Source organism: Anarrhichthys ocellatus, unplaced genomic scaffold (assembly GCF_004355925.1).
Source record: "Anarrhichthys ocellatus isolate YVR2014 unplaced genomic scaffold, GSC_Weel_1.0 scaffold155, whole genome shotgun sequence".
NCBI lineage: Eukaryota > Metazoa > Chordata > Actinopteri > Perciformes > Anarhichadidae > Anarrhichthys > Anarrhichthys ocellatus.
Window position 1 is genome coordinate 70,487 of NW_022280185.1, and position 19,533 is coordinate 90,019.

A 19,533-nucleotide genomic window follows, 5' to 3' on the forward strand; every position below is an offset into this window, starting at 1 on the left:
TCTGTCTCTCTCTCTATTTATCTGTCTGTCTATCTGTCTGTCTCTCTGTCTCTCTGTCTGCCTGTCTGTCTCTCAGTTTGTGTATCACGCCTGGATCACAGACTCCAGAACAGCAATGAGAGTTCGCAACAACCAAGAGAAACTGTGGAAGAAGAACTCCTCTGATCGAAAGAGCAGGAAGGAGGAGAAGAGAGGAGGTGAGGAGGAGGAGAGAGGAGGTGAGGAGGAGAAGAGAGGAGGTGAGGAGGAGGAGGAGAGAGGAGGTGAGGAGGAGGAGAGAGGAGGTGAGGAGGAGAAGAGAGGAGGTGAGGAGGAGGAGAGAGGAGGTGAGGAGGAGGAGGAGAGAGGAGGTGAGGAGGAAGAGGAGGAGAAGAGGACAGACTCAGATTTACATTAAAGGTGTTTTCAATAATTGCCTCCATAAAGTATTGTATTATTATATTATATATTATTATATTATTATATTAGTATAATATTATATATTAGTATTATATTATATTATATATTAGTATTATATTTTATATTATATATTATTATATTATTATATTATATATTAGTATAATATTATATTATTATATTTTATATTAGTAAAGTAACGTCAGGAACAAGAAGACCTGAGAAAATAATGTGATGCAGTAAATAAACCACAGAAGAAGACATACTAACTGCTCCTCCTCTCCTGCAGCCGGAGGAATAGAAGTGACGGAGGACACGGAGGAGGATGGAGAGGAGGAGGAGGAGGAGGAGAAAGAGGAGGGACCAGGTAGGAGGAGTCTGAAGAGGCTCCACTCTGACATCACTTCCTGTCTGGATCCTGTAACTCTACGTTGTATGTTTCAGACACCGTCCTGCGTCGGTTCTCCAGCACGTTGCGGTTCTGTTGGGTTCTGCTGTCGGCTTTGCTGGACTCTCTGACTGCCTGGCTCAGCGGTCTGTGTCAGGAGCACATCGACATCTCCACCGTCCTCCGCATCGAGCGCCGCATGCTAACGCAGCAGGCCAAGCAGGTACACATTCTAAGGACTACAGCTGGTGGAACTACAACAAAGATGGAGGAGTCGAGTTGATTTGTTTGTTATTTGATTGTTTGTTCAGGGTAATGTTCCCACCAGAGAGGCGATCCACATTTACTACCAAGAACAGATGATGAAGGCCTCCAGAGAGTCAGGTCTGAACTACAGTACCCATGAGGCTGAGCGGCAGGCCTCAGCAGAGACCAGAAGGGAGGAAGAAGAAGAGGCAGTAAGTCCTGATACTGATGAGGAACCAGATAGTAATCCAGATAAACCAGAATCAGGACCACTATCAGGAGGAGCTCCACTTGAACCAGAACCAATATCAGGAGGAGATGGTTCAGGTGAACCAGAACCAGTATCAGGAGGAGAGGGTTCAGGTGAACCAGAAGCAGAACCAATATCAGGAGGAGATGGTCCAGGTGAACCAGAAGAAGAACCAGTATCTCTAGCAGATGGTCCAAGTGAACCAGAAACAGAACCCGTATCTGGAGCAGATAGTCCAGGTGAAGCAGAACCAGTATCTAGAGCTGAGTATCCAGGTGAACTAGAAGCAGAACCAGTATCTGGAGGAGATGGACTAGGTGAACCAGAAGAAGAACCAGTATCTGGAGGAGATGGTCCAGGTGAACCAGTTTCAGCAGAGCCTCCATCCTCAGGACTTGAACCAGAGAGAGTAACAGTGGAAGATTACTCAGTAGGCCCGGTGACTTCAATCAGCCAAAGAAGGCGACCCAAACTGACCCGGATGGAGAGAGTCCAGTCTTCATGGTCCTCCTCGTCTTCAGAGGAAGAATCGATGAGGTGGGTCCTCCTGGAGGAGGAGAAACATGATCAAGATAATTGTTCCTGTAGATGTTTCCCTCTCTTTTATTATTTCTGTGTGTCTGTTTGAACAGAACTGAAGAATCAAAGCCGACTCACACCAGCGCCTCCTCCCCCACCTCCCGCTGCTCCCTCCTCCTCCCCCCTTCCTACAGCCTTGCTCTAGGGCTGGATCTGCATGAGGAGGAGGAGGAGGAAGAGGAGGAGGCTGGGGAGGGATTCAGGAAGCGGCGGCGGAGTGACTTCCTGTCTGACTCGGCCTCCACTTCCTGTCCGGCGGCGGCGTCTCGCGCTCAGGAGCTGACGGCCAGCGAGCTGCTGCGGAGCAGGTGAGTCACCTGAGATCCTCCACACCTGTGACCCTGCTTGAGGTTTCACACCATCTCTGCTTCGCTCCCGTGTTTTTTTAGGACTTTCTACGACGAGGAGCTGGAGGCGTCGGACTGTTTCTACGGCGACCAGCACCAGCTGCTCCAGATGTGCTACGCCCTCTACAACATCCTGGCAGCCAGGTGAGCTCCGACCTACAGGTGAGTCCTTCAGATATCCCTCTGCTGTTGCTAAGATGCTCCCTCTGTCAGGTCGGAGACGGTGTGCTACCTGGTCATCGTGTTGAACCACATGGTGTCCGCCAGCTGTCTGACGTTGGTACTTCCTGTTCTGGTGTTTCTGTGGGCGACGCTGTCTGTCCCTCGGCCCAGTAAGACCTTCTGGATGACGGCCATCATCTACACCGAGGTTCTCACAACTTTATTTAAAATGTTCATTCACCGGTCGACAGGTCAGTGTTTTAACATTCAGTATGTCCACCTGTCTGTGTCCTCAGGTCACCATCGTCATCAAGTATTTCTTCCAGTTCGGTTTCTTTCCGTTCAACCAGAAGCTGGAGGTGGATCGCTCCAAACCGTTCCATCCCCCAAACATCCTGGGGGTGGAGAAGAAGGAAGGCTATGTCCTCTATGACCTCCTGCAGCTGCTTGCTTTGTTTTACCACAGAGCCATACTCAAGGTAAAAAGCTCTAAATTATAGAACACTGAGTCATATTTAAGGTAAGAAGCTCTAAATTATAAACTTTACCCTCCACAGTGTCACGGACTCTGGGATCAGACCACGGAGACCGATGCCGTCCATCACCATGATAACCAGGCAGACTCCGCCTCCGTCGATCCGACCGAGCTCACCGGCACCGTGCGGCGGCGTCGAGGCCGGAGACGGACGAATTCCGGCTCCAGCCAGCTGCGCTCTCCTGCAGGTAGAACCTGACACATCTGAACTTAAAGGCTACCATCTCACGATAAAGGGACGAGCACTGATAACGGGTCCTGGTCCAGCACTAATAATGGGTCCTGGTCCAGCACTAATAGCACTAACCTGGTCCAGACGATGTGATCCTGTTGGATCATCTCGATCCCTCAGCTCTGGTTCATGAGCTTCGGGTTCAGACTGAAAGTGGCCGATTAAAGTTTCTTAAGCTCGACAAATTCTTTGTTTTCCAAAAATATCTCTGTCCACTCGAGAATGAATAAATAACTCCAAACGATTGCAGTTTCTGAGCATGCTCAGTGCGTTTATTTTCCTTTAGAGGTATTATTTGCAAATAAAGGATTAACTTAAAACATCAGACACAAGGTGGCCTGTAGCTCAGTTCATAGGGACTTGACTTGTTAACTGATAGGTCGCCGGTTCAAGTACAAATACATTCATAATAGTATGTATATAAGTACTGTTGACATGTTCCTCTCTGTGTGCTTTCAGGCAGTTTGAGCTCCAGAGCTCAGCAGCCCGGCAGGTTTGATCTGCTGCTGGAGAAACTCAGGGAGCTCTCCATCAGAGCCAAGGAGTACTCTGTTAGCAGGTATGCTAACGCTCCAACTAACCAGTGACATCAAGTCTCATTTATTACTCAGCAGATTCTATGATCAATGGATTTATATGAATACGATCCAAAAATAAAAATAATTGGAGGATAAAAATAAGGAGAAACTCATCTAAATACTTCTCTCTCTCTTTCAGGTGTTTGTCTCTCTACCGTCCCGTCCTTCACTTCTTCAGAGCTCTAGTCCAACCAGAATACAGCGCCGTCACTGACGTTTACGTCCTCATGTTCCTCGCCGACACCGTCGACTTCATCATCATCGTCTTCGGCTTCTGGGCCTTTGGAGTAAAGTTTCATTCACTGATGCATCCCATCATGTTCACTCTGTTTTTATTCCATTTCATCTTCTTAACTTCATTGTTTTATTCATGTTTATTGTTTTATTCTTCATTGTTTTACTCTGTTATTTCCCAGAAACACTCTGCGGCTGCTGACATCACTTCCTCCCTCTCAGAGGACCAGGTTCCTGAAGCGTTCTTGGTGATGGTTCTGATCCAGTTTGGTACGTCTACCTGTCTGCTTGTCTCTGTGTCTGTCTGTCTGTCTGTTTAGCTGTCTCACTGTCCACCTGTCTGTCTGCAGGTACCATGGTGATAGACAGGGCTCTGTATTTGAGGAAGACCGTTTTAGGGAAGTTAGTCTTTCAGGTGATTTTGGTTTTTGGGATTCACTTCTGGATGTTCTTCATCCTGCCGACCGTCACTGAGAGGTGAGTCACCTTTACCGGCTGCCTCATTAGCATAATGAAGCAGTATCATTAACATAATGAAGCTGTATCATTAACATAATGAAGCTGCCACATTAACATAATGAAGCTGCCACATTAGCATAATGAAGCGGCAGCATGAGCATAATGAAGCGGTAGCATGAGCATAATGAAGCTGTATCATTAACATAATGAAGCTGCATCATTAACATAATGAAGCTGCATTATTAACATAATGAAGCTGTATCATTAACATAATGCAGCTGTATCATTAACATTGAAGCTGTATCATTAACATAATGAAGCTGTATCATCAACATAACGAAGCAGTATCATTAACATAATGAAGATACATCATTAACATAATGAAGCTGCATCATAAGCATAATGAAGCTGTATCATTAACATAATGAAGCTGCATCATTAACATAATGAAGCTGCTAGAAGTTACAGAATCAGTAAGACCACTGCAGTAAATAAAACCTGATGTCTGTCTGTCTGTCCTTAGGCGATTCAATCAGAACCTGGTGGCTCAGCTCTGGTATTTTGTAAAGTGTGTTTACTTCGGGTTGTCGGCCTATCAGATTCGATCTGGATACCCGACACGAGTTCTGGGAAACTTCCTGACGAAGAGCTACAACTACCTCAACCTCTTCCTCTTCCAGGGGTGAGTCCGACTGTTAGCCTAGCTTAGCACTAAGATTGAAGTAAGGGGAAACTATTAGCCTAGTATAGCACTAAGGCCAAAAGTAAGGGGAAACTATAGGCCTAGCTTCGCACTAACAATGGAAGTAAGAGGAGACTATTAGCCTAGCTTAGCAATAAGCTCTGTCTACCTGTCTGTCTCTCTACTTGTCTCTCTACCTGTCGGTCTGTAGTTTCCGTCTGGTCCCCTTCCTGACCGAGCTGAGGGCGGTGATGGACTGGGTGTGGACAGACACTACTCTGTCTCTGTCTTCCTGGATCTGTGTGGAGGACGTTTATGCCCACTGCTTCGTCTTAAAGTGCTGGAGGGAGTCTGAGAAGGTATGTGTCTTTCTGTGTGTACATGTATGTTTACGTGTATTTGTACACAGATATACTCTTCGCCTCACAGGCAGAAGAAGTGTCTGCACATGTTTTTATACTTTGTATTTGGACACAGAGGTACCCTCAGCCTCGTGGGCAGAAGAAGAAGCGTGTGGTGAAGTACGGGATGGGCGGTCTGATCGTTCTGCTGCTGATCTGCATCGTTTGGTTTCCTCTGCTATTCATGTCTCTCGTCAAGTCTGTCGCCGGTGTCGTCAACCAACCGATTGACGTCTCTTTGACCATCACACTGGGAGGCTTCCAGGTAACGTCACCTGTACAGCCACACCTGTACCAACACACCTGTACAGCCACACCTGTACCAACACACCTGTACCAACACATCTGTACCAACGCATATAATAGTAATATAATAGTAGTTGTAGTAGTAGTATTAGTAGTACTATCACTGACTTGCTCTTGTTGTTGACAGTATTAGCAGTAATAGTAGTAGTTGCAGTAGTATTAGTAGTACTATTACTGACTTGCTCTTGTTGACAGTGTTAGCAGTAATAGTAGTAGTATTAGTAGTACTATCACTGACTTGCTCTTGTTGTTGACAGTATTATCAGTAATAGTAGTAGTACTATAATAGACTTGCTCCTGTTGTTGACAGTATTAGCAGTAATAGTAGTAGTTGTAGTAGTAGTATTAGTAGTATTATCATAGACTTGCTCTTGTTGTTGACAGCCCATCTTCACGATGAGTGCTCAGCAGAATCAACTCAAAGATCTGACTGAGGAAGACTTCAGCTCCTTCACCAGCTCCTACAGCTACACACCTGTGAGTACCTTTTCACTAACATTCATACACCGACTGCAGTTCTGGTGCTAAAGCTTGTAGGTTTATACCAGTAACTCTGTGGCTGTATTTCTCAGAGTGCCTTGCAGTTCCTGGAGGCTTACGGTCACGAGGACGTGACGGTGGCAGAGCTGCCCGGCAGCAGCAACTCTCTGTGGACCATCAGTCCTCCCAGCAGGCAGTACCTGAGCCAGGTGCTCAGTCTGGACCACTTCCCCCTCACGTTGTCCTGGACTGTTCAGAGGTCAGCTTCACTCTACTGATCAATAATCAATACTTATTAATCCTTCCGACATGCTAGACTATGTGTTTTGTCTCCCTGCAGGAAGAGGAGCCGAAACTAATGTATTTTATCACTATTAGTACTAGCTGTAGAAGTAGTAGTAGTATTCTTAGCTGTAGTAGTAGTAGTACTCAATCATTGTGCAGTACTCTATGTATTACAATGTGTACTGTTTTTTTAACAGGAATCTGAGTCTGGGGGCGAAGGCGGAGCTTGCATCAGGTAAACATGTGACCTATCTAGACGACCAGACTCGCCTGGAGCTGATCCAGCTGCTGAACGGGACGAGGTCACTTCCTGTGTGAGTACAGGGGCGGGGGCCTACATAGAAATGGGTGGGGCCATGTGTGCAAGTGTGTTTGTTGCAGGTAGAGTTGTGTTAAGTGTGTGTTTGTTTTCAGCGTCATACAGGAAGTGTTTCCGTGTTTCATTCGAGCTCCCAGCGACTCCAACTCCAAACCCATCCAACAGCTTTACCCAGGTTTCTATATTCATAATAAAAACATGAAGCTTCATTCATATTTACATATTATAAGGGATTAAAAATGTTACACGGTATTGTAAAATATTATGAAATATTGTTAAGGATTATTAATCAATCTAAAGGATTATAAAACATAAAGGACATCAAGAGATTTACAGTTTATAGTACTGCAGTACTCTCCGTTAACAAGTAGTACTGCAGTATTAGTTAACAGAGAGTACTGCAGTACTACTTGTTAACAAGAGAGTACTGCAGCAGTACTACCTGTTAACAAGAGAGTACTGCAGCAGTACTACCTGTTAACAAGAGAGTACTGCAGCAGTACTACCTGTTAACAAGAGAGTACTGCTCTCCTCTCTGGTCCAATCAGACGACCGCTACAAGGACATCCTACTGGCCCTGGAGCGGTCGACCAATCAGAGCCGAGAGATCCAGGACTGGTGGATCGTCGACCAACCAGCTGCCAGCCTGGTGCCCATCGGAGGCGGATCTTCGCTGAGTGACAGGAGGGAGGCGGGGCTTCAGCTGTTTGTGTTCAGTGATAAAGTCAGTCCTCCGAGTCTGGGCTTCCTGGCTGGATATGGGTACACAACATTACCTTCAAGTACTGCAATACCTGTAGTATTATTACTGCTTTAACACACGTTGGTACTGCAGTAGCTGTAGTACTATTACTACTTGTTGACGCTCTGTTCTCCCTCAGCATCATGGGACTTTATGCGTCGGTGGTTCTGGTGATCGGGAAGTTCGTGCGGGAGTTCTTCAGCGGGATCAGTCACTCCATCATGTTCGAGGAGCTTCCGTGTGTCGACCGCATTCTCAAACTCTGCACCGACGTCTTCCTGGTACACATGAAATAAGAAAACTTTATTAACACAGTCACACCATCAGTGTTGGCTGCTGTGATCTGATTGGTCGTTCTCTGTTCCAGGTGAGAGAGACAGGTGAGCTGGAGTTGGAGGAGGAGCTTTACGCCAAACTGATCTTCTTGTATCGATCGCCGGAGACTCTGATCAAATGGACACGACGATGACCTCATCGATCGATGCGGAACCTGTGGTGACATCACCACTGTCTCTGAATCTGTGGTTCCTCCATTCTCCAGGTGGAACCGTCAGTTAAAGAACATTTACTGAATTTTATTTTGAAGGTTTCGAGAAACGTTATTCTCTGTGTGACCAATGGGAGCAGTAGGGGGGCGGAGCTAACTGATCTGAGGACAGTGGTCATGTTTCCAATCAGTTCCACACTTGAAATGTAAAATGATCAACTGGAGCGAATAAACTCGGCTACAAGTGTTGATTCCTGATGATTAATAACTGAAGCCCCCCCCCACTGTAAAATCATATGACGCTGCTGCTGACACTCATTGACTTCCTGTGATACTGGAACTATTAAAGTTATTAATGTTTTATTAAACACTTCTGATGTATCAATCGAGTCACACAGCTGTTCTCACTTATTTCTATTAGCTTTATGTTAGCTGTATGTTAATTCTACATTCGCTGTTTTTAACTGTAATTAAAAACTAATTAGTTCTAAGTTCTACATTAGCTTTATGTTAGCCATACATTCACTTTGTGTTAGCTTTTCCTAAGCTAAATATTAGCTCTATTTTAGCTCTATTATGTTACAGGGTGTTTATCGACAGGTTAATAAACACCCTGTGGTGGAGAGGTGGGTGGATTGATACCTAAAATTGGCCTACTGATAATGATAAACACTGATATTAGAATGTATTATGATACTAAGCCTTGTTTTTAGTATCAATGATATTCAGGAACCAGATGTCCCGGTTTGTCTTGGTTTCCAGCTGGGTGTCCCGAGTCCTTACAAATATTTTTAAAACAACCATATTATTCCGGTTTTGACCTCAGTTAAAATTATCATATTAACTATTTAATACTTGTTTTCAGTGCGTATATAGGCGTTTATGATTTCCCATTCATTATTAAATTAAATTAAAATTCTACGATGAACATTTTTACTTGTGCTAATACACTAACCGCTGAAATAAATGTTCCTCTTCCTGATAAAAACTCTACCAAACGTTCACGTGTGTGTAGCTCTCGTTAGCATTAGCATAACGTAAGGTCTATTTAGCACCACATTAGCTTTATGTAACTTCTATACTTAAGCTCTATGTTGGCTCTGTCTGCTTTCACTAGCACTAAATTAGCTCCATGATAGCATACATACAAAGTTCTGCTTATAACCTACTGCTAACCCTACTACGGTAGCTAAAATATTAGCTCTGGGTTAGCTCCTTGTCAGTTCTACATTTGCTTTATGTTAGCGCTTGTTAGCTCATTCAAGCTGTGCTCATGGTGACAGGTGATTGTAGCAAAGCTAAGCTATGCTAAGATAGATGTAGGCTACTCTATAGGAAGGATAAAGGTGTGAGATGAACTAGTGTTAGGATGGAAATAAGTGAAAACAGCTGTTCATAGTCACATCATGACACTGGATGTATTTAGTCGGCCCGTTCTGTCCTACTGTAAGAAAACTGGAAGTACATGTAACACGTTTAAGAACTAGGTATTAATCGTTGATAGTAAATCTGTTCACGTCACTGTATTTTCTGACTTCTGTAAACTTGTGTCTTCTGTGAATATTTGAAACTAAAATAGTGAATAATTTAAAATAAAAGACATTTGTTTACCTGACAGAGTCAGCTGTTTGTTGGAGCAGTCACCCGTTGAGACACCTGTTCACCTGTTCACCATCTCAGCTCAGTTCTGAGACATCGAGTGAGGCTAAAGCACCAAACGTGACTAAAACACCAGAAAATACTGGATTAAACGTGAATTAAAACACCAGAAAATACTGGATTAAACGTGGATTAAAACACCAGAAAACACTGAACCAAACATGGACTAAAACACCAGAAAACACTGAACCAAACGTGGACTAAAACACCAGAAAACACTGAACCAAACGTGGACTAAAACACCAGAAAATACTGAACCAAACGTAGACTAAAACACCAGAAAATACTGAACCAAACGTGGACTAAAACACCAGAAAATACTGGATTAAACGTGGATTAAAACACCAGAAAACACTGGATTAAACGTGGACTAACACAGCAGAAAACACTGGATTAAACGTGGACTAACACACCAGAAAACACTGGATTAAACGTGGACTAACACACCAGAAAACATTGGATTAAACATGGACTAACACGCCAGAAAATACTGGATTAAACGTCGACTAAAACACCAGAAAATACTGAACCAAACGTGGACTAAAACACCAGAAAACACTGAACCAAATGTAGACTAAAACACTGGATTAAACATGGACTAACACACCAGAAAATACTGGATTAAACGTGGACTAAAACACCAGAAAACACTGGATTAAACCTGGACTAAAACACCAGAAAACACTGGATTAAACCTGGACTAAAACACCAGAAAACACTGGATTAAACGTGGATTAAAAYACCAGAAAATACTGGATTAAACGTGGACTAACACCAGAAAATACTGGATTAAACGTGGACTAAAACACCAGAAAACACTGGATTAAACGTGGATTAAAACACCAGAAAATACTGGATTAAACGTGGACTAAAAACACCAGAAAACACTGGATTAAACATGGACTATGAGAGAAATATTTGACAAAAAGCCAAACTCAATGTGCTATATTTTGATTTATTGATGGAAATGTTTCTGTTCAAATCAGCCAATCAGAGCAGAGAGTGAAAATTTACCAGCTGTTAAACGTCACCATCTGATTGGATGTTGAAGTTTTCAGTGGAAGATTTTAAGTCTCAAACCTCAGACTATATTTGTTTACTTTGAACAGCGTCATGCTGATGCAGATGTTGGTTCATCATTTATATCGAAGTGATTAACGATGTCAAAACATTTCAGGGACATTTAAAGGTACAGAGGAATAAATACGTTAAAACTCTTCCAGCAGCTCTTCGCCTCCTTTAAAAACAGTCTCGTCTCTTCAGTGGCTTCATTCCTCCTGCAGGTGTCCACATTAATACATCAAACATGACTAATATATATATGATGAGTATAAAAACACTCCCTGGCGTCTGATAAGAAGCAGGCAGTAAAATAAATGTGCTTCATTCAGCCATCTGGAAGACTTCCTTATTGCTACATGTGTCCCCCACATCCAGAACCAACACTTCCTGATGTGATGCTGATCGATGATGTCATGCTGATGTCATTGATGACTCGTGCTGTGAATCACTGTGTCGGCCTCCCGATTGGTCGGCCCTCCCTTCGTCCCTCCTCCTCCGTCTGCATTGAACCAGAATCCGCCTGTGAGATCATCCTCAGCTTCTCCCTGTTGGAGTACTTCCTGTGTGACGTCACATGGTGCAATGATGTCATCTCGGTGGACTCAAACGATTGGTCCTCCCCGTGTGTCAGTTTGCTGTAACCTGATGCTGCCGCACCCCCATTGCCGCCGGTCGGCAGGCTCCGCCTCCTCAAAGGGGCGGCCAAGGTGGACGAGGAGGAGGAGAGGAGGTGAGACAGGGAGGACAGTGACAGGTTGGAGGGGGTGAGGGAGGAGGAGGAGAGCAGGAGCAGCGCCTCCTTCTGGAGGCTGGAGGAGCTGCAGGACGCTGCTGGAGTGGAGGAGCACAGAGGAGGCGGAAGAGGAGGACATGCAAGCTCCTCCTCCTCCTCCTCCTCCTCCTCCTCCTCCTCCTCCTCCTCCTCCCCCCCCCTGTGGCCCACCCCCGCCCGGGCTGAGTGCCTCCTGGGGGGGGTGGAGGACCGCGGGCGGCGCAGCGGTAAGGTGAAGGAGCTGAGCGCCTCCTTCTGCAGGGAGGTCCAGCAGGTAGAGAGGTGGGGGGGGCTGAAGCTGGGGGGGGAGGGAGAGTCTGTGGGAGGAGGAGGAGGAGGAGGTGGTGGTGGGGGGAGGAAGAGCGTCTGGCTGCTCCTGGTAGATACTGAACACTGTGTCTCCTCCTCCTCCTCCTCCTCCTCCTCCCTCCCTCCTGTTCAGCAGCGAGGCGGGGTACGCCCTGGGTTTGGCCTCCAGGCTCTTGGATTGGACGTAGTTAACGAGGCCGTTGAGGGGATTGGCCGAGGAGCGGCGGGCGGAGGAGGAGGAGGCGGAGTTTGGTTTTCGGAGGCCGTGGAGGTCGATGACTGTCGAGTAAATGTCCCGCAGGTTGATCACTTTGGTCTTTTTGTCACGGTTCTCATGCAGGACGGCGTTCGCACAGATGAAGAGGAAGATCCCGATGCCCATGATGAGAGGACCCAAGACCTTCAGCCTATCAGAGTACAGATACCTGTAGAGACATTTAATACAGCCAATCACAGCACAGATACCTGTAGAGACATTTAATACAGCCAATCACAGCACAGATACATGTAGAGACATTTAATACAGCCAATCACAGCACAGATACATGTAGAGACATTTAATACAGCCAATCACAGCACAGATACCTGTAGAGACATTTAATACAGCCAATCACAGCACAGTTCTGGGGCTTCCATGTGCTTAGAACAAAGACTCGGGCCTATTTGTACTGCAGAGCAGTCAAAAGCCTGATTTGAGTTTTAAGATAACACCAAAGCTGCAGGAGACGCTGAGTTGCACCTAAGTGTGACTTTTATCCAAACTCAACACTGAGGTCTCATTGGACGAGAGCCACAGACACCCCAGGACTTCCTGCGCTGCAGCTCTGCCTGTCCCTGAAACTATAAAACTCTGCGTCTCCTCCAGCTCTTTGCCATCCCATGCGATGTGATTCACATGAGAGGGGGTGCTTTTAAAAGAACCTCGGTCATCGTCTTAACTTCGCTGGATGAATAGACTGCTTCTTTGGATCCTGAAGAAGAGAACGGATCGTTCCTGTTAAGGTCGATATATTGCCGGTCATAAGGACGAGAATTCTCTTAATTTCCAAAGAAAACTTTCTGCCACACAGAGGGAGCCGGGTTATAACCAAGAAATTGGAAGAACCACTTCGACCACGACGAAGTGGTCTCACAGTAAGAGGCTTAGTGTCTGGGCAGAGTTAGGTCATAGTGTGTTTATTACCTTGTTGTGTTTTGTTCTAAGTTTACTGTATTGTTATAACATGTTGTTGTCCAGTGCAGCTTGTTTTAAGTAGAGCTTTTATCCAATCAGATTTCACCTCTGTGTCTCTAGGTAAGAACAGAGGCCCGAGGCCTGCAGACTCACAAGTGCATCCATGGGCAGTTTAAGTGAATGGGGACGATATTGTTGATTGTCATAGTGTTCAACCAATCAGATCTTTAGTTTGACATGTTGGGCGTATTCTTTATTTATTGGTTTATTTGAACGGGATAGTGCACATTAATAAAAACATTTCTGCAAATGTGCCAGAGTTAGCCAAAAGGCTATTTTTCATCTGTAGTCCCAAGAGGCAGATGTTACACAATAAACCTAAAAACAATGTAAGATTAAAGTTAAAAGGTTATACAATATTGACACTTAACAATGCGTGTACAAACAATGAAAGAAGTGAGAATAAAACGTTATACATTGTCAAGTACAGACAAGACATGCAACACAGAGGCTCTCAAAGTCAGCACACACAAAGCAAATGAAAAGAAGGATAACTATGTTAAAATAGAAACATGGACTAAAGACAGTATTATGATGTAGTTGTTTAGACACTAAAAAACATCCACGTCAGAGGCACAAAACATAAAAGCATACGGAGTATGTGAAATACATAAATCAGTCAGACACAGCTAAGACATGCATGCAGGTAGTTGACGGTCGACTGGCAATTTAAAGAAAGACAGAAAGGTGACAACAGACAGAGAAACAGTTACAATCTAGTGCTGACAGAGCCGGGTACCAACTAACCATTTCTGTAAGTGGGATTTGAATGACCTGTATGTGTGTAGTTCTCTAATGGTCACTGGGATGGAGTTCCATTGTAGTGCAGCTTGTACAGAAAAGGCAGACTGACTGAAAGCACTTTTCCTGAGTGGGATAATGTGATCCCCTCTTGCTGCTCCTCTTGTGAGCCGATATCCAGTTGTTCTTGTGATCACAAATTGTTTGAGCGGAGGAGAGGTCAAGCCATGTATAATTTTGTACATCAGACAGACATTCACATATTTAATCATGTTCTCCCAACTAAACAAGTTATATTTTTTTAGTATAGGGCAATGATGAGAAAGAACAGATTTTTTATCAAGGATTTTGAGTGTATGTTTATACAATGACTGTAGTGGTTTCAGAGTAGTGATGCTAGCCTGTGACCAGGTTGTTAAACAGTAAGTGATATGGGAAACGACCATAGCAAACATGTATGTCTTAGCTGCCTCTGTTGACATGTAGTTTCGTGTGAACCTGAAATTTGATAGATTAAATTTGACCCGGTTACAGACCTTTTTCACCTGAGATTTGAATGACAATTTGGAATCAAAAAGTACTCCGAGATACTTGTAGTCAGGTACAACCCGTAGCCTCTCCCCAGATACAAAAACATCCGGCTCTACACTACCAGAGTTTGTTTTGGTAAAAAACATACACACTGTTTTGGATACGTTTAGTTGTAAACAGCATTGCTTTAACCATGCAGTTACATGAACCATGGAGTTAGTGAGTTCATTTGCCACTTGTCCCATTTTGCTACCATGCAAGTAAATCACAGTGTCATCTGCATACATTTGGATGTTTGTGTCAGGGCATGCTGATGGCAGATCATTGATACTGTATATAAAGAGAACAACAGTGGGCCCAGGACAGATCCTTGTGGGACGCCTGTGGACAAGTGGAGGGCGGTAGATTGATAGTTCTGTATTTGGACATACTGTGATCTATTTAGCAAATAAGATTCAATCCATTTAAGTGTACCTGAGGAGAAATTATAGCCGTGCAATTTAGACAAAAGAATGCTATGGTTAACAGTGTCAAATGCCTTCTTCAGATCAAGAAACACAACTCCAACAACTCCCCCTTTGTCCATTAGAAATTAGATTTTTTTCTGTGAAGAAACAGGTGCTGTCTCACTAGAATAATTGGCTCTGAAGCCGAATTGCATTGGGTGAAGGGCAAAAGAACTGGTATTCAAATGGCAGATCATTTGCTCAGCTACCAACTTCTCTGCAACGTTTGATATTGTTGGCAGGATATTGATGGGTCTGTAATTACAGGTAGAAAGGGGATCTCAATCTTTGAATACTGGAACAACAGCAGCTGACTTCCAAACACTGGGAAACATGCTCTGAGAGATTGAGAGGTTGATGATTCAGCTGATGGGATCTGTTAGTGTTGTGTTAAGTTCTTTGAGCATAACTGCATCCATACCAAATACATCCTTTGCTTTGGAAGGTTTAAGAGACCTGATTATTCTCGTGACCTCCGATTGAGTGACATTTCTTATGCTGAAGGTCGGCTCCAATGAATTTACTGTACAGACGTTGTGGCAAACCAGGGGGAAAAGCCGAGCCGACACAGCAGAGGAGGCGAATCCCCAAGCTCAGGTTGGGGGACGTGATAGAGGGAGTATACTATCCGGTGCAGATGCTGCAGCCACTAGGTACATGGCAGTGGTCACACCTGCAGCCCATGAGCTAATTGGAAGGAGCATATATTCCCAGGGCTGTGAAGCAGCAGCGGGAGACAGACTGGGCAGAGGATACAAGGATCCCCTGAACCTCTGGAGAGGAGTTTCAGCAGACCGGAGGTAATTAAGCGGACTCACCTCTCTCCTCTGCTGTGCCCAAACAGGACGGAGGAATCATCTCACGCTGGGTGTAGACTGAAGGCCAAAGACCCTGACCGGGAGGAATCTTTTGTTGAGTTTGACCCTATCCCGCTTTACCCTACCCTGTTTATTAAAGGACACTTTTTGTTACATGGCTACTGTCTCTGAGTCACCTGTTTTATCGCTGAATCTTGCTTCCACGTCCCCCGGGTTGCCACAACGTGTGTATTCTCAGGGGAGAAACATTTAGCAATAGTAGCTACTTCCGCTGGATTCCACTGTTGCTACTTCCGCTGGGTTATTTGACAGCTTTCCATTTATGTTAAGTTGCTGCAGCTTCCTTACTTTGTTGAAATGTCCCGTTAGCTTGTGTAACTGATCCCAGATCATTTTAGTTTTACCTCTTGCCTTTTCTATTATAGTCAGGAAAAAATCTGCCTTAGCTTTTCTTAATTTCTTTACCACTTTGTTCCTCAGCATAGCAAAATGTTGTCTGTCATGGCTCGATTTATTTTTAAATGCAGTTTTTAAGACACAATCATGGCTCGATTTATTTTTAAATGCAGTTTTTAAGACACAATCCCGTTCTTTCATTCATTTTAAGATATCATCATTTATCCAAGGAACAGTGTGTTTGATATTTTTGTGCCTAAATTTGCGATTAAAATCCTTGATAGTGTTCTCTAATTTCTTTGAGAACTTTTGACTGTCTTCCTCAATGTCTATTCCGAACAGTAGTTCATCCCAGTCAATTAGTTGAACAGTGTTTTTAAAATGTTCTTGATTGTTTTTGGGGATTCTGAAAGATTCATCATCCCTGAGAGAAGGCCTAAAACGCTTGCTGGTTAGTTTCCTGGCTACCAGAGTCAGATTGTGGTCGGAGAGACCAGTTACCATATTGAGAGATTTTAGAACTCTCTCAGGCCTATTACTAAATATTAAATTTATTTGGGTCCTGGAGGAATTTGTTATTCTTGTGGGCCCACTGATCAACTGCACAAGGTCAAAGTCATCAGTTATCACTTTAAGATTCTTTCTAGATGATTTGTCCTCCAATTGATGTTAAAATCACCCACAATAATTACCTCTTTACTGAAATTGCATTCTTTTAATAGTTTCTCAAATTCCTCATAGAAACTATTATTGGAAGAGGGAGGGCGATAAATTACAATAAGTGTGAAAGACATTTGTGGTGATAAGATTATATCTAGACCTATGCATTCCAAATCTTTACAGACAGTCCACTGGATTTCATTACACCGGATACTATCTCTCACATAGATCATGACACCACCACCCTTTGATCCAACCCCATCTCTCCTGTAAATGTTATAACCTGCCACTGTTATTGCTGCTGATGGAGCATTTTTGTGGAGCCAGGTCTCAGATAAACAAAGAAAGTCTAAATTGGAATCAAGCAAGAGATGATGGACTTGATCACTTTTAGATTTAATGCTTCTTATGTTCAGATGCCCACCTAAGAGACCTTTTGGCTTAACTTTAGGATCCCACAGATGTTCTTGAATGATTGACAGTCCGGAAGACGGCCCACTTCCTGTTCTTTGAGATCACGGGATTTAGCAGTTTCTTGTTTACATTTTGAGTAATCTTTCCAATTACACGTGGACTTTGACGTGTCAGTGGTACTCAGGTAGCCTGCTAAGTACGTCAGCATTAATGTGCGCCGTGATTGGTCAGTGGGCCAGCGTGACTGTTGCCAAACACAAAGCTAGCTAGCAGATCTTAGTGTTTAGTAAGAGTTCAGGTTGAAACATATGGAAGAAGTTATGACATGTTTAGTATTTTGCTTGGTGTAGATTCTTTTTTTTTTTTACCTAGCTTTGTTTTTAACACTCAACGGCTGAAGGAGGAGAAACAGATTTCTCAAGACCAGAAGAACTGGACATCGTATTAAAGGGTCGGTCAACCCCACAGCCAGCATGGAAAAGTATTTGTACGAACGGTATTTCTGGCTGACAGCGGCGGAGAAACGTTGCACATTTTATGGCAAAGAATGAAACTTTTGCTGAGACCCGAGTGGATCTACAACTCAACAAACACGTTCAGGAGGACCTCTGGCTGGAACTGAACCGCACCGATGTTCTGTACAACCGCATCATTAAACTCTTTGTTAACAAAGAAAGGAGGATGGACTTTGTCTTTAAGTGAACAGCAGCTGTGGTAAGTGAACTGCTTTTGTATTTTTACATCTGCAGTAGCGTTACTACTGTGTTCATGTGTCTATGGTGTCGTTCTTATGATATGGTTAATATCGTTCCCTCTGATGTGAATCATATTTGAATGGCTCGTGCTCTTCAGTGTGCGGTGGAATACGTGTGTTAGCGCCGCAGAGTTGCTGGATTGATTTGTTGCTTTGTTGTCATATAAATATATGTGACTGGTTCTTGTTCTTGTGTTAATTACGTTGATTCTGACTATATGTCCGTTAATGACGAAGCATCTCGTCATCACGGGGTTTGCCGCGGTTGTTTTCCCGTTAAGCTAGTTTAGCGTAGCCTCAGCTACGGTTCAGAAGTCACACAGTCCGTTGTCTCCTACGTGAGCGCAGTCCACTGAAAACATAATATTTCCCACAATTTAAGCTTCTGCATTTTCCAAATGCACTAGTATTATTCAAACGTATTGTTCGGTTCGTAAGCCTCGTACCGAACGGTTTAACATGAATACGTGTATTGTTACACCATAGAAACACATAATAAGCGTAGCTGTGGCTCATAATGAGGTTATTCAGCTGTAGTAGGACGGCACAGACGGCCCAGGTATGAAACACACGCGGTGATGTTAGATCATCACCACGAGGGAAGTTGGTAGTTGTGACTTTATCAGTTAAAAGACCAGAACCTCGGCTGAATCTAAGTTTTCTCACACACACACACACACACCAAAGTAACTGATAGATCTCAACAACAGATACCTGGAGAGACATTTAACACAGCCACTAATTTCTAAAGACTTACCTGTCCAGAAAATCCCCCAGAAAGCCTCGTGGAAGCCGTCCGGTCGTCCCGTTTATGGTTTCTGTCTGGTTGAAACCTCCTCCTCCTCCTCCTCCTCCTCCTCCTCCTCCTCCTCCTCCTCCCCTCACCTCCTCTCCTCCCTGGGGAAACAGTTAGAGAAACAAATCATCTTGTTTACAACTGGTTGGACTTCTGTGTGGAAGACAGTCCAGTGGTTTCCTGTTTCAACACGTCTGAACAAAGACTGAAAGCGATCGTGTGATTCTGGATCTCACCTGAGCCTCGGCAGGCGTGTCTCTGCTGGAGGACACCGAGGCCATGGCAGTGGCCTCCTGAGGCTGAGCGCTGAAGAACAGTCCGTCTCGAGGCCAGTAGCCCAGAGCCGCCATGACCACGCCCACCAGCAGGACCAGGACGCCCAGCGCCGCCACCAGACCCGAGACCGAAAACAGCTTGAGCTTCCCCTTCACTACCACCACCTCGTTCCTGAGGAGGCAGGAAGTGACATCATTGTGTACAGGCCGGTGACGTCACAGCCGAGGTTCAGACTGTGTGTGTGTGTGTTACCTCTTATTCTTGTTCTTCCTCTTGTGTGTGTGTGCTTTGGACCTCAGTGAGTCTTGTCGCCGTGCGTTGATCCGCAGGAGGCCGCCAGTCGCGATCATTATCACCCACCAATCAGACGGTGGCTAAGCAGGCTAAGCCCCGCCCACTGCCACCTCACCTGGACTCAGTCACCGACTTCCTGTAAGAGAGACAGGTAGAGGGACAGAGAGACAGGTAGAGGGACAGGTAGAGGGACAGAGACAGGT

At 44.5% G+C, this 19,533-nt stretch overlaps 2 protein-coding genes across 2 annotated transcripts in view; one reads left to right on the plus strand and one right to left on the minus strand.

Annotated features, from left to right (window-relative positions):
• LOC116400206 (piezo-type mechanosensitive ion channel component 2-like) overlaps positions 1–8,489 on the plus strand; it is a 20,134-nt gene extending 11,645 nt beyond the window's left edge. Inside the window, exons 29-51 of the mRNA XM_031877923.1 lie at positions 77–197; positions 686–763; positions 841–1,007; positions 1,096–1,817; positions 1,913–2,167; positions 2,249–2,350; positions 2,420–2,576; positions 2,665–2,847; positions 2,926–3,091; positions 3,595–3,694; positions 3,853–4,000; positions 4,130–4,217; positions 4,298–4,424; positions 4,930–5,088; positions 5,300–5,447; positions 5,566–5,754; positions 6,180–6,272; positions 6,368–6,534; positions 6,758–6,874; positions 6,975–7,054; positions 7,428–7,641; positions 7,761–7,902; positions 7,989–8,489. Coding sequence (XP_031733783.1) covers positions 77–197; positions 686–763; positions 841–1,007; positions 1,096–1,817; positions 1,913–2,167; positions 2,249–2,350; positions 2,420–2,576; positions 2,665–2,847; positions 2,926–3,091; positions 3,595–3,694; positions 3,853–4,000; positions 4,130–4,217; positions 4,298–4,424; positions 4,930–5,088; positions 5,300–5,447; positions 5,566–5,754; positions 6,180–6,272; positions 6,368–6,534; positions 6,758–6,874; positions 6,975–7,054; positions 7,428–7,641; positions 7,761–7,902; positions 7,989–8,090 — 3,825 coding nt within the window. The 3' untranslated portion in view covers positions 8,091–8,489. The remainder of the gene's footprint in view (positions 1–76; positions 198–685; positions 764–840; positions 1,008–1,095; positions 1,818–1,912; positions 2,168–2,248; positions 2,351–2,419; positions 2,577–2,664; positions 2,848–2,925; positions 3,092–3,594; positions 3,695–3,852; positions 4,001–4,129; positions 4,218–4,297; positions 4,425–4,929; positions 5,089–5,299; positions 5,448–5,565; positions 5,755–6,179; positions 6,273–6,367; positions 6,535–6,757; positions 6,875–6,974; positions 7,055–7,427; positions 7,642–7,760; positions 7,903–7,988) is intronic.
• Positions 8,490–10,702: 2,213 nt separating this feature from the next.
• On the minus strand, positions 10,703–19,533 carry LOC116400218 (transmembrane protein 200C-like). The gene is given in 5 exon segments (XM_031877939.1): positions 10,703–11,907; positions 11,909–12,335; positions 18,722–18,861; positions 18,997–19,207; positions 19,289–19,533. Coding segments are annotated over 5 exon segments (1,509 nt in total). The 5' UTR covers positions 19,387–19,533; the 3' UTR covers positions 10,703–11,274.